Genomic DNA, 15,174 nt, shown 5'->3' on the forward strand with positions numbered 1-15,174 from the left:
CAAAACAAACCACTCCTGAAGAATCTGCAGACAAAGAATTCCTTGCAGAAATCGGTTAGCTGCTCATTTCACTTTGAATAATGACCAGGCAGAAGAAAATCATAGGCAGCCTGGAGTCAGTTCACAAAGGAAATTAAAAATAGGCAGTCTTTGTCAAGCACTAGTTGTTATTATGATAAAAGGAAAAAGGGGGGGTATTTTGGAATATTTTATGCTAAAAATTTGGGATTTTTACCAAAAAAAGAAAATGTAAATGAAGTTTGCACACCAAAAATAGCTTTGGGTTTTGCTGTTTATTTTTTTATGTGCTCATTTCAATGCAAACGATTGCTTTTGCTCACATATTCTGCCTAGCTCAGCTCTTTGTTGACTGAAGTGTGCGAGAAAGGGCGATGTTGCAGGGTGCATGTCCCCAAGGAAGGAAACCTTAAAGTCAACAGAAGGTGCAGCAGTTATTTCCCAAACTCAATGGCTGTGTTGTGTGTTTCTAGTGCAAGGCATGGGCTGCAAGAATAGGGGCATGGCGTGTTGTGTGCTAGAAAGGTGTTTGATGGTTGAGTACTAGAGCTTAGTGATGGATCCTCTGGCATTTTGGGAACTCCAGCTCTTTCTAAACCAATTCTTCTAGCTCAGCTCTGGGGCAATGTATTTGAAGTAGGATGGGCTTATGTGGAAGAACAGTCCAAATGGTTGTGATGATCCTATCTGTGGTTCTCCTCCTGGCAAGGGAGAATAGCTCCTTGTGCTCTCTGGGAATGAGTCCTTCCAAAAAAGAAACAGAGGGGGTGTGAAGAGTTCCTTCATCCCTTTCTGTGCAGCTCAGGTGAGAGAAAGCTAACACAGGTGTGACGTTGCTCCCTTAGGCTTAGGTACACCAGACCAACCCCAGCCTTTCCTCCTCCTGCACCTCACCTTGGGTCTATGTCTTCAGCAAGAGGTCCCACAGGGGATGATGAAAAATGCCTCTGTGTGTGTGTGAGAGAGAGAGAGAGAGACAGACAGACAGACCAATTACATGAAGTCCTAACATCTCACAGTAACAGTCACTGTCTTCTCATTGGCAGCCCAAACATGCTCACAGCCAACATGATCTCTTTTTGTTCCTGGGTGCTTGTCATCCCTTTTAGTCTTAGAAATCAATCCTAGACAGGAACCTTAGCATACAGGAGCTTAAGCAAGCCAAAATCTTGCAGTGTCCTATCAGAAGATGGAAAGCCCATGTTTTTCATCACCCTTGTAGAATTTTTAATGCCGTTTCTGGTTTCAATTAATCTTTCATTAGGAATGACCAAGCAGAATGTACTCTCCCAGCTGAAGTCTCACCAAAGCTCTACACAAAGCTTCCTTGTGCTGGAAATACCTCTTTTGATAGGACCCAGAAATCTGTTATTTCTGCAGTTCTATCTGTCTGACAGCTCAGAGATATCCCGAGGTCAGCAAGTACACCCAGATCTTTCTCTACCTCCTTTGTTGCCAACTGATGAGCTCCAAGCTAACAGCAGATGTTTTACCGTGAGTACAAGAGCTTGCCCTTCAATTTTATACAAGTGAACGTCATCCTGTTTCTCCCTCTAGTCCTTTGGGTCATCTAACTATTTGTCTAATATCCTGATCTTCCTCTGTGGAGCAATGCCTCCTTCCTCATTAGCAATTTCATCAGCACAAGCCTATTTTTAAGGTCACAGTCTCTCACTGTAATACTAATGAAGGTTCATCCTCAGATAGTTTCTCTCCCCCTCATGCTCTCCTCCTTGATACAGCTCACAGCTGCCTCCTCCCTGTTCTCTTCCTCCTCACTTCTCACATACCTGTTTCTGACTATTCATTAGGTTTTCTTCTGTGATGCTGCAGGTTTTTAAGGTCAGACTGATAAGCCAAGCCTTCCTAGATAACATTTTTTCACATGTGTTTTTATAGTAGCCATTGTCTTTCTGTGAAGAATAACTCTTACCAAAAGTATCTCATTCAAGGTGTTACTCTGGGAGCTGCTGCTTACCACTGGGAAGAAGGGAAGTGTTACAGGTTCCCTCCTTTGACCACAGAAAATGTGCTGACTGGTGTTTCTGCTTCATCTGCGCTGGCTTCCACACTCGTGCCTGTTCCTCTCCTGCCTTCATCCTTGTGACTGAAAGCACGGCAGTTCTTGGAGACCATTTCACTTGGGACCCAATCTTTTGCAGGATACGGAGACATAAAACAGCAGGAGTTAGGTAGGGATTAAATATAACCTGCAACCTGTCTTTGCTGTGTGGTGTCCCCCCCACATCTCCTTTTCTTGTTCTCCACTTCATTTACCTGCACAAGATATGTTCTGCCCCTGCAGAACATAGCCCCTGCTGGGTTTGACGTTGTTCAGCTTGACTTGCCATGTCTGTGGGACATCTTAGTCCCAGGTTCCTCATCATTTCACAGTAATCACTCACTGTTGGCACCTCTTTTAGGAGCCCAGCCTCTGCTCTCCACTGGGCAGTGAAATGCTCGTCCAGTGGACTGTCTAGGTCACCTCAGGTCTCAGCCACCTCTCAGAGATGTTGTCGTCTCTCCATTGATTGCTGAGCGTGTGTTGGATGAGGAAGCTTTCTCATCTGGACACCTCAGTGAGGGGATCAACCACACGTAAGAGAAATCCAGGCCACCTGGCTGCTTATACTGTCTCTCCCTGGTGGAGTCACTTTGGGCTGGGGCTTGGCAGTAGTAGCCAAGGCTCAACCTCCTCAGCCTCAGCTGGAACCCTGCCTCACATTGGAAAGTTCAGGTCACTGTGCAATGGCATTAGAGGGATTCTCACTCATCTTTAATGTACGCTGGCAGTGGATCAGCCTGCCTGCTCATCCCTCTTGCTTCTCTCCCCACCTCCCTTCTCTTTCCATTAATCTGGTCATCCATCTGCCTCCCGGTCTCTCGCTGTGCCTTGCCAAGTTCCCCATCCCTGGAGCATGGAGGCACGTAGCTCAGTGGGCAAAGGAGGGAGGGATGCAAACCCTTCCAGGAGCCCGTCAGGAATACGAGTTAGCACTGAGCACACTTCGCCTCTCAAGGGCCAGCGGAACATCTCATCCCCTGCCATCAGTAGAAAAACAGATGGCAGCAGCGGAGGGGGCTTGGGGCTGGGTGGAGAGGGGAATGAAGGAGAGAAACCCCTCCTCCCTGGTGTGGTTTGGGAGGAGGCGGTTGTGGTCCTGGTGGTGTGCTTGGCTGCTGGGAGGGAGGTGTTAGCAGCATCTAGGGCAAGTTCTCCCAAGCCACCCCAAAGTGACCAGCTCCTAGCTATCTTCCTCCTGTGCTCAAGACCAAGTGAGGCTGTTGACTTCAGAGGAGGTGACAGCATGCACAGTGATCCAGGCTGCTACCTTGGACTCTTCCTACCATGGTCCAGAACAGTCCATTAATGAGTATGGCCAATATTGGCTGCTATAGAGCACCTCTTAGTCTGTGCAACTCACCAGCTCTGTGCCCCTCTATCTCCCAAAGTTGTCCAACATGCTGAATTTGCCCCCAGCTCCAGCTCTGTTTCATCATTGCGTGAAGGTATCATAGGGTTAATTGTAAGGGATTTAAGGCAGTGTGCTTTGAACAGACCACCAGTAGGCAGAGCTTCATGCTGTTATGGTAGGAGTTGGACAAGAGCTACAACAGCTGTGGTCTGCCTTGTAGGGTAGCAGTTCCTTCCTGATGTGACTCAGTGCCATCTCTGGTTGAGGCTGGATTTACTGTGCTTTGCTCTGAGCTGCCCTGCCTGCGTGCTGGGGGAACTTGCAGAGACTTTGGCTTCAGGTTTCTGCTTCACACCCTGAGTAAAGATGGGCCATACAAGAAAGCTGTCATGAGCTGCTGGGAATTTCTCAGGTCTTCCCCACACGAGGACAAGGTATTGCTGCCCTTGCACGTGCTGCTGGTCATGTTATCATGATCACAAAACACTAATGCTTTCCCTGTTTTATGGTTTTCCTGCAGTATTACAACGGAAAAGATGAGGTAGGGATTGAAGTGTGTTTGTGGTAGCAAGTTGTTCTCCAGTCTCTTAATACAACAGGTAGTCAAGGACCCCAATGGACCGTTGGCCCTTCCCACCCACATGCACAAAACCCTCGCTCGGCACATCTGTGGCTTGTGTCCAGTATTTGTCAGCCAGAATTAACCCCTTTGAAGGCATATGCAATAGGGGTGGTGGGAAGTCTCATCTAAAATCAGGGTCTTGATGTGCTTTAACATGATGTGAGACAAGGTGCGATGCACTGCTGCTGGAGTTCAGCTGCAGGCAGCTGCCTCTGCTCCTCACCATCAGTGGGGCTGGGACCCCTTGATTGTCCCTCTTCCCAGACCCAGGAGCTCTGATTTTGTACCATGGCAAAGCTCAGTGCAGGAAGCCAGGCAGAAATACGATGCTGGTGGGATGATCCACTTTGGGAAAGAGATCCTTTTCTTCTCTCCTGGGGCTTAAGGCAATAAGGACTACAGGCACCCCAGCTTTTCCAAGAAGACTCTAGAGCAACTAGGTACCTCAGCATGGCCATAATGTAAAGTCATCCTCTTGTGATGCTCACATCATCATTATCTGATCTCCTGTCTCTGTGGGAGTGTTTCGTGATACCTTTATCCAGTCTGTACTCTTCTGTCTGTCATCTGGCTTTGGAAATGTGGAGACGATCCTACTGGATGTGGCTGCTGTTCTTGTAAGCAGACAAGAGGCAGACCGTGTGATTGCTATTCCTTCCAGAGTCTTGCCAAAGCCTATGAGCCCATGTGATCCAGGCAACCAAAGAGGACTCGATGAGTTGCCCTAGATTCTGGTACATTCAAATTTTGGAAAGTACATGATATGTTGGTCTCCACATGTCAAGAGGGTGCAGCTAAACTAGAAAAATCAATCAAAATGATAAAGGCAATGCCACAGCTGCTTTTCAACGAGACCCTAAACCAGCTGGGACTCTTCAACTTGGAGAGCAGAAGACTTCTGGAGGCTTGCCAAGTCACAGAGGTGCTGGGTAAGATGAATGCAGAATTGGGGAGCACTCACTGAGACTGGCAAAAGGGGGCTGTTTCAAACAGGTGAAGGAAAGTACTTTGGACAGAGTGAGCACTCAACTCTGAAACTGGCTGCCACGTGAGGCTGCAGGGGCAAGTATTATCTTAAGTTCAAAAAGGGATTAAACAAATTAGTGGATGTCCGGTCCACAGATACTGAAAGGACCAGGCAGGGCTAGACCTTCCACTATGACTAATGCAGCAAGTGTAGATAGTGGGGGAGTACAAGGAGCATGGACTGCAGGTAGTGGTCACTTCTGGATCAGACCTGGCCCCTGATCTTTGAGGGCAAGGACCTTTATGCTGGGGAGAGGAGCACAAGATGGTGAGCTCTCTACATACCTGCTGGGTATGTTTTCATGCTGCTCTTGGCATGAGCAACATGGGCTGCATAGCATGGGATATAGCCTTTCAGGGGATGAGCCCAAAGAAATTTATTCCTCTTCCAAAAATCTCAGTTGAGACATACTTTTCCTAAGCTCTGAGAAGGTCTCTGTCTCCTGCACACACATGGAGCGTGACTGTAGAAACTTAATTTTCTTAAGAGACAAAGCAAACAGAGGGAAATAAAATGATCACACACCAGCCTGGTGCAAGGACAGGTGCAGCTCTCCTTCCTGCAGGCTTACAGAACCCCAAAAGACACTTGGCATTAGTAGGTCCACAGACACAATACCAGTGGTGGTGAAGATGCAAAGAGGTGGAAGCAGCCTCAGCTCCCCCAACTCATGGCTGTGCAGGCTGGCCTGCACTTGGGAAACCCCAACATATGGCTACTTCTGCCCCCTCTCCATCTCAGGTGCCATCCGTCCATCCCTGTCTACAACCCACTTTCCCCTCTCCCAGGAGTCACAGTCATGCAGCAAGTGACACAGAGAAAGTGGAAAGCTACTGAAAGCACCCGCTGAAATAAAAATCAATGAGTTGCTTCTGATAATAAACAAACATCCCCAAGTGTAGCCCCGCCAACTGCTCTTCCAACACGAATATTCATTCCCCTTCAGCTCCTTCATCCCTCATACATTGTTTTTCTTTCTGTTTAAGATCTGTAACAAGAACTTGGCAGAAACCAGATACAAGTGGGTCAGGAGGCCCTTGTGGTTTTCAGGGCTTGTTTTCCATAACCCGTTCTATCCTGCAACATATTTTGCACAAATGGCTTGGCAGGAGAACTAATCCATGGCAGCAGGCGAGCTGCTGAGGGCAGGATCGCAGGCCGGTGCTTGTGGCATAGGAAGCCCTGGCTTCTCTTGTGTGTGCAACAGCAGCCCTGGTCATCGCTGGGGACCCATCTCTGGGATCCACCCTGCTTGCCAGGAGCACTATTGACACACAGCATCTTCCTGTGGTCCCTTTTGCTTGTTCTTTCCTGCTTCTAGTTTTCTTCCCCTGCTAGCACTGAGATCAGGTCGTAGAAAGGATGAAGCTAAGGACCCTGCCATGAATACAGAGGTGTTTTTATTGAAGCAAAGATTTGCTCTGGTGTGGTGTTTATCTACACCAGCTTTCCATCCCTCTCTTTATTCTTGTCCCCATGGACTGTGCAAAGCCCTTTCCAGATCACTGTCTGCTGAGACACAGCTTCCCTGAGGAGCAAGGCACAGAGCAGGATAGGGGAGAAGAAACACATCCCCTTTCAGTAGCCCAGAGTGCCACATACTTCTGCAGCAGAAGTGTGTCCAAACCAAATCTTGGCCTGGGACACAGAAGTATTTTCAGGCATCATTAAGGCGAGGACCTGCTGTCCCAATATGACCATCTACAGCAGCATTCAGGCTGGAGACAAAGCATCAATCTAACCTCTGTTCTCTTCATACCCCTTCAGACACCGATCCTGTCCAAACTCAGTCTGGACTGATTCAAACAGGGCACAGATGTTTGCAGTAAACCCATGTCCAAAGGACCCCCTTTGTCCTGAAGAATACCTAGAGCTGCATACCAAGACTGCTGGGAGGTGGGTTGTTGCTTGCCTTGGGCATGGCAGTACAAGTGATGGCATACAGGCTGAAACCAGACAGCAGGACGCCACTTTCCAGCCTGTTACCCCTTCCTTGAAACATTCCTTAGAGTATGTGGAATACTTTCTCAAGCAACAAGCCTCTGTTTTCTTAGTGAAGCCTGGAGAGAAGGATGTTGGAGCTGGAGCAGATGTTCCTGAAGACCTGAGCTGTGATAAAAGCAGTCTGCACACTGAGCTGATGACCTAGTGGCACAGGGACACCAGCAAGCTCAGAAACAACCGGCACTGCTTCATTTTGCTTTCTAGCCTTGTCTGAGGGGATGGGGCAAGTCCATGATGTCTCCTAGCAAGCCATCCTGCAGGCATGTGGCCCCAGGGGACAGCTGCCATGGTTTGAAAGGAGCACAGGAATAGCTCAGGGGACACGAACTAGGAGACATTAAAATAATGGATGAAGTGCTGGGTTTGTATGCATTTGTTTCTCTTCTTCAGGCCACTTAGTCCCAGGTGCCTCTTCCCAAATTTCTAGAGCTCACTTCCTCTGAGGGGTGCTTGCCCTGCCTCCTTTGCTGTAATGGGCCAGGTAGCGCTCGCTTGCTGCTTGGAATGGCTCAGGGCAGCAAGGCATCCTAAAAAGCTTTTTGAACAGAAGCCAGCCCTGTTCCCTCTCTGTCCCTCTCTGTGTTTTTTAGAGCTGATTTCCTCCTTGCATGCCGGAGAGCCTCAGGAAGGCCAGAGGGAAAGTGAATGTGCTTGGGGTGTTGAAGGGGGGAGAAAAAAAAAATAAAAGACACACTGCAACAGAGAGAGGGCCAAGAAAAATATTTAATCCAAACAATGAACATTGTCGTTTCCTCCCACAGTCTGCATTCCCAGTCAACTTCCCTGGGCAAGCAGGGGGAGCCAAGAATGGCCGGGCTCTCTGCCTCACCAGAGTGAGTGTGTGTGTATGCAAGGAAAGGGATGTGTCCTGAGGACACTGTGCTATAGCATTGCTTTAGCCACGTCTGCGGCTGAAGGGACTGACACCAGCCCCAGTTTTCTGTAGGGAAATGGTGGTTTGGAGTGATGTTGGAGGGGTGTGGATAGGGATGAGAGAGGGAATTTCCCCCAGGCGGGGTTGGTTGATGCACAGGGGCTTTACGTGAACCAGACTTTTAACAAGGCTTTGGGTACCCTTCAAGTCTTCCCAGGGACCTCCCAGAGCTTTCTGAAACATCTTGGCTTGTGGCTGAGGTGGGAAGGAAAGAAGGAAGGAAGGAAAGGCGTCCGGCAAGGAGAAGCTGCCCTCTGCCTATCCCTGGCCAAGGGCTGCTGCAGCTGCTTTGCGCTTTCCTTTCCCCATGCACCCCTGCCTGCTCCCCCCTGCCAAGTGCAGTGGCTTTTGCCTGGGACGTGGCTTCTCTTGCACATCTTAGACCCCTGAAGCTGCAGCGGTTCAAGCTCTGGAGCAGCTCAAGGTACATGTCCCGTGGCTCTGTGAGCTCTGGTTTGGTCTGACAGTCCGCTGCTGCCAAATAGGCAGGGGTTTCCAGCTGTGCTAGGTGAGAGCCTGACCCTGTCTACTGCTGCTTTCTCGTTTCTGGTGCTGAGCACATGCTGATGCCTTTGGAGGTTTGCTCTTGAAGACCCTGCAACGTCATGCTCCTGGAAGACCATGTGTAGAGTGAGGGGAGACATTTCTCCAGCAGAGGTTTATCACCCCATCCTGTCCCTGACTCTCTGCTATGCTGTCTCCCTCCTGTCTCCTCCAACTGATCTTTCCATTACTAATGACTCATCCACTGCAAGAGCAGAGTTAACAGCAGTAAAGCTGATGCACAAGGTGTGAGTCTGACAGCAGGGCAGCTTTTCCAGGGCTGGTCCCTGCCTGTCTCCCCTGGTGAAATGATGGTTCCCCTGTTCCTCTGGGGCTGCTTTGAGAGCAACAGCTGAAAAGGATAAAGACACCTGTACTTCCTCAGCTGCAGGGTCACATATGGTCATCTCAGCATGCAGGGTCCAAGGTTGATGCCCAAAATACCGACACCCAAAGGGAAGGACAAAAGGACAGCAAAATCTGTGCTGACTTAGAAGCAGCATGAAAGCAAACTATACCCCCTCCTTGGATGGGATCAGCACAGTTGCAAAGCCCAGGACCTGCGCAGCCTCCCAAAGGCCGGGGGAAACAATTTGCTTATTAAGGCTGGACTTGATCCTCTGAAACTGGGATCTGAGCTTTCTCTAGCTATGGGCAGATTGAAATTGCAAGCACTTTCCATCCCAGTGGCAGTGCAGGAGAGCCTTTCAGCTCTTTGGTTACACAACTGGCCAGGTGCATCCTGATTTTTTTTCTTTTTTTCCACCTTCCTCTGAAGCATCTGGAACAGGTCATTGCCAAAAGCAAGGTACTGGGCCTTCAGGTCTGCTCGACCAGAGCAAAACCTGCATTCCTGGGAAATAACGTTCATCAAGCGCCCATGACGCAGCAGCAAAATATGTACAATACTGATGGCATCTATGATTGATTCTTTGTGCTCTGACTTTCCCTCACTCCATCGCACCCTTTCGTACTTTTTCACAGTGAATCAACCCACATATAAGGTGGATTAGAAGAAAAGTGTCTGGACCCTGCCCGACTCCCTGATGGCACTGGGGGCTCCCTGCTGGGCAGGACGCCAGCTCTGGGGAGGGAGCCAACGAGCTGAGCCCCGACGCTGGGGGATTCTGCAGGGATGGTGGAAAAATGCTGTGCCTAAATGCTGCTCTCTGCACAGCATGTCTCGGCAGCCTTGAGAGAAACGGCTCTACCAAGCCCTCTGAGATGCTTCTGCCTGGGATGTGGCAGGATCTAACCAGTCCTTTCTCACATCCCTCCTTTGCCTGCAATATTTTTTGCTCTTTTTTAAAAAAAAAACCTTAATTTTTTCTCTTTTTATTTGTGCCTATTCCCAGCTTTGAGACTGTGTGGTTTTTTTAGCCTATTGAAATTGCCAAGCACTTGATTCGCGGTTACTATTTTTATGCTGGCAGCGCAGGGCTCTGGCCCAGCAGTGCCAGATGCTGCACCTCCACGTGCTAACACATGCCCTGCTGAAGCTTCTGTCTGAATAAACAAGGAAGACGGATGGCACAAGCAGGGAGATTCGCTGACACAGCCCGGCTCATTAGCTGCCTCGGTGGCATGCTGCCTAGCTGAGCAGCTCCCTATCACTTAACATGGCACAGAGTGGTTGCAGCAATTACCGTATTCATTTTCTCCTCGTTTATCTGAGCCATTTGAACCTGTCCTTTTTCCCTCTGTGCTGTAGGATGCATGTTCTGGCAAATGAAACCCAGCTGACCATTTCCCTGGATCACATTCATTGCCTTCGCATGGCACAGTTGGCCTTTAGTGTGGGTTTTTTTCCTGCCAGCATCTTAAAACATCATTGGGTGTTTCTGCGAGTCACCAACATGGGCAAACCTCCCTTCTCCCACTGCTGGCATTGCTTTCTTAGAGCCACATGGCCCAAGCACAGGTTGGACACAGTCTGTATGGGTTTTCCTCTCTCACAGCATCTGCTCTTAGTACGTTGCATTGCCGTGTTCTTCCTTGCTGTGATCCTTGCAAGACCAAAATGAGACCAATGCAAGTATGAGGGTGCCTGTGCCCTCAAGGGTGAGCCACCAGCACCATACTTTGCTCTTTCTGCTTGCAAAGATGAAACCAGCTGGAAATCCTTGACAAGGCAAAGCATTGGGAGTCACTGTGTTCTCCAGGTGCTGGGCAATGAGCAGGGACAGCGGTCCCCAAACCCTGTGCCTGGCTCTCTTGAGCCTCGAGTCCAATTAGTCATTTTTTATTTTCCCCTCATATGTTTTTCCAATGTAATCTGGAGCATGAGTTGTTAAGTTTCCCCAACAAGTGTTGCCATAGAAGCCTGTATTTGTTTAGGGTGGGGTATGGGCTCCAGCGGGTTGAGAGGAGGGGGCAATTAGCCCTAATAGGTGTAGAGAGAAACTAAGAGCCTCTCCTTCCCATTCCTGTCCCTGTCTCTGTCCTCCCCCAACGTTGCATGCAAGATCTGGGAACTGTTTCAGACCTGTGCAGCCGGGATGGGCAACCCCCCCCATAACTGTATGGAAACTACTGAAGCGGCGGGTGTTGTTTTGCCAGTGAGTCATGACATACGGAGCAAAGCTCAAGAAAAAACTCCACTGCATAGAAGGCTGCAAAAGCAAATCACACCCAGAAGAGCTCTCCCTTGCCAATTGCCCTGGCCAGTCCCCTGCCTGCATCCCTGCACCGGCCAGCCCCAGCATACCTGCACTGACCTTTCTGGTGCTCAAAATGGCTTTTGTGGCTCAGAGACCTTCTTTGATCACCATCATTTAAGACCCATTGATGCTTTTCAACGGAAGAGCAGTATTAACCCTATTGCTTTGGTCAGACTGCACCCTGGTCTCCTCTGGACATGGTTTGTGACAGCAGTGATGGGAACCAAATCCCTTCTTGGTTTTGAGTGACCTACCTAACGCAGCTGTGCCTCAATTTCCCAGCTGTAGTGTTCTATCTCTGCTTCTCCTGTGAGATCTTCCAGGCAAATGCAATCTCTCTGTGGCTGCCTGGATTTGGCCCAGGGACTGTAGTACTGAAGGCACAGGTAGACTCAGTGGCTTGCCATAATCCCTGCTGCTACTTCCTTAAGTGACATTAGCCTGCGTTGAGCCCATTTCTGTTCCTTGTGAGTCATGATGACAAAAAGCCACATCAGTTCCCTGGTTTTGGTATGGCTTTTTCATGTGAATTATTGGCATTATCACCAGTCTTTCATGTTGGCTTCAGCGCAGTGGATGCAGGGCTATCGCGGTGCAGTGATGTTTTTCAGCTGGCTGTCATTCAGTTTAGGGGTGCTATGGACGAGTGTCCATCAAAGGCTGGGTCTGGGTATTTTCTGAAGCCCAGTTATCATTTAGGGCCACCAGATCCAGTGACAAGGGTCAGCTGTTTCCATGAGCAAAGTGGTGGCAAGTTTCCACCAAGAGCCCTTTCTGATGACAGCAGTCCTCCTGGAGGTTGGCTGTGGTTGCTGGGCCAGTAGCTACCATCACAGTGCCTGGACTGGGAGAAGCATTTTGTTACTAATCACTTGGTTAATGAATGGTATCTCCATTCTGTTAGCACATTTGGTTGTTTCTTGGCAGTGCTGATGTGTATCTGTGATAAATAAGCCTCGGCTGCAGATTGTTCCTGGCAGTTCATTGCAAGTGCTTCACATGCACGTTGTTTGGTTGCACCAGTCGCACAGCATTGTTTCTCAGCCCTAGTTGGCTGCTTCTTAGCCCCAGTTGCTAGTTTCTCTTCTCTGATGAGATGACTCATGTAACTAAACAACAATAAAATGGATTTCTGAATGGCTTCTTGTGCCATTTAACATTTCTGGACAGAGCTATTCTGCTGTGATAGCTTTCTGTTTCCATGTTAGGCCTGAAAGTAAAGGCGGCTTGTAAAAGATGGAGCATTTGTCTAAGCTGCACCAAGGCAATCTGGGCTCTGCAAATCCCCAGTTGTCCAGGCTGAGGCAATGGTGCAGCGAAGGGCAATGGGCTGTGCCATGAAAAGAGAAATCTTCCACCGTTCAACCATGTTAGTTCCTTACAGAGGTTGAGACTTGTGCCATGAAGAAGAGAAATGAGGAGGAAAATGGCCAAAACTTAAACTGGAAGGTGGCCATATTGCCAATATCTCTGGTCATCAGTAGGCTGGTGCCCTCTCTGCTCAGTCCAGAGTTGTATTTTGCCTGCAGGGAGCTAGTGTTTAATGAAGATCCCTTCTGTTTGTCCCAGCTGGCCACCAGATAAGTAGCCTTGTAGTCCAACCTGGCAAGGTTTGGTGGAGCCATGTGCTGTGGACAGGGCTAGAACCTCCAGTGGAGTCTAGAGGAATTTGGGGACATGTTCCGTGGGGTCAGAGCCAGAGCAAAAGCATTCTGAAAAAGGCATAGTCCTTGCAACCAGCACTTGCCAATGCTTGGGTTGGCTGGAACACAAGTACTTCTGGGAGACTCCTTACCTTGCCGAACCTTTCTCATAGTCCAAGGGAGATAAAGCACCTGCCTTCCTGAGTTTGATCCTCTAGCAGGATGCTTTATCGATCCTTGTAACAGCCTCTCTATACTTAGCTGCCCAAGCCATGTCACCAAGCTCAACTTCAGACCCAAGCTCTTTGGGAGGAGGGCAGTTAGAGAGGAGTGTTGGGTCAGCTTCTCACAGAGCCCTGCTGCAGCTGTGAACATGCAAAGAGCTGGATTACAGTGGAGATACGCAAGAGTAGTATGAGAAGGTGGATGAGCAGATGAAGTGGTGAACTGACTCCTAGCTGGGTGGCAATGGACTCTGTGGAGAAACACTGAGTGAGATGTGAATGGGGACATGTGGCATTCAGGTTGGGGCCCTCTAGCGATGTGGATTTTCCTTCTCTCTTCCTGACACAATTCCCTGATCCTCAAGCTGCAGCTGCTGCCATCTGAGTACCCACTGCTCCATACACACTAGCAGGAATACCAGTCTTCTTGTGCCCTTTGGCTTTGAAGACGGGGTTGTATATGGTGGAAATGGGCCTTGGCCCTTATCAGAGGTGCACAGAGGCCTTGCTGAGGACCTGGGATCTCTGCTTTTTGGGGGCAACCTTATGTTTTTTAATAACCCTTTCAACAAAGACTCATTTCTCTGCCTAGCCCTTCCAAGCAGACGGCTGGTGCGACACCATCAACAACCGGGCATACTGCCAGTATGACGGGGGTGACTGCTGCTCCTCCACACTGTCCTCCAGGAAGGTAAGTGAGCACCTTCTGCAGCACTGGCCAGGATTTAGGATTAAGTGACTGCTAGCCATGCTCTTTGGCTTTGCTGGCCATGGAACCGAGCCTGCAATGCAATTCTCCCATGAACGGAGAACAAACCCATGATTTTAAACTGAAGCCAGCTGAAGCTGATAGATATCATCCCACTGCTTAACAGCGGGATTTGGACTCTGGCCAGCAGGACTGAAAGCTCAGCCCAGCTCCCACTGAGGTTCACAGGATTCCCTCTCATTTTGGGAAACAAGTCTCAAAGAAATGACTTCCATAGGATGTTGTGCTACCCATGGTGAGTCAGAAGTCACCTTGTCATATAATTGAGCAATCTCAGGGGATTTTTGCTATGGTCCATTGGCATCTGCTATGGGCTGTCTTTCCCTCCCAACTCCCCTGGGGACGGAAGGAGGGAGTAATAGTGTAGAGGCAGCAACGTGGCATTGGGGTTGCATAGACCCTTCTTTGTCTCCCATCACAACCTCCCCTCCCACCTAACTTGCTATCCAGCACACACAGCCCATCCTTCCTAAGTATATCCAACAGCAAAACAAATCATAGGGCATGAGATAATTTCTCACTGCAAAAATATGTGAATTTGGATCTTCTCATCTTTGTTGTGGAGCTTGAATCATTTTTCCTTTCATCACACATACACACACAGAGAAAAGGAAAAATAAAATCCTGGGAAGATCCATTTGAGATAGGAGAGAAAAGGCTTTACACCCAAGTGATGAGTGAAACCTCCACAGCAATATCATGACATCTTGGAGCAAGGCATGGCTCTCAGGAGGACTGAGAGATCTGGGTCTCTGGCCAAAATAAAGGATGGGTTTACAGTGGATGGCAGGGGGGATTCAGTCCCATGGCTCTCAGGAGACCCAGCCCCAGCTTGTATTCCCCACAGATCCCAGATCTCCCACAGCACAAGCCTCCAGCACATTTTTGTTAAGACAGATGCAGAAATATGGGGTTTAAACACCAAAAAACACTACAGTCTGTCACTGGCCCAGGCTGTGAAAAATCAAATGTGCTTCCATAGTAAGAAAAACTTGTGGCTCTGAGCCTGGTGTGTATAAAACCTCTGGAGGAAACTTTTCTTGGCTCCCATGGCCCATGACTGGGCAACTGTCAACCGGGAGCCAGATGTTCTGCTGGTGCTCTCCCACCTTGCTCTGCTGCCACCAGCTAAGGGGACATAGGTTTGCTTGGCCACATACAGTTGTAGAGAAAGCAATGTACAATAAGCCTCTCTACGTGCATGGGATGTCAAAGCAGAATAGCTTGTGGGTGGCCCTAGATGGACCTACCATCTGCCTCACTCAAGGCTGTTCCTGTTCACACCGCCTCCAGCCTGCCAGGGTTTCTTTAATC

The 15,174-nt window shown here is 49.1% G+C and overlaps 1 protein-coding gene across 1 annotated transcript in view; it reads left to right on the top strand.

Moving 5' to 3' along the window:
- PAPPA2 (pappalysin 2) overlaps positions 1-15,174 on the top strand; it is a 95,341-nt gene that overhangs the window by 76,722 nt on the left and 3,445 nt on the right. The window contains exon 21 of the mRNA XM_075096847.1: positions 13,684-13,782. Coding sequence (XP_074952948.1) covers positions 13,684-13,782 — 99 coding nt within the window. The remainder of the gene's footprint in view (positions 1-13,683; positions 13,783-15,174) is intronic.

Source organism: Phalacrocorax aristotelis, chromosome 6 (genome assembly GCF_949628215.1).
Source record: "Phalacrocorax aristotelis chromosome 6, bGulAri2.1, whole genome shotgun sequence".
NCBI lineage: Eukaryota > Metazoa > Chordata > Aves > Suliformes > Phalacrocoracidae > Phalacrocorax > Phalacrocorax aristotelis.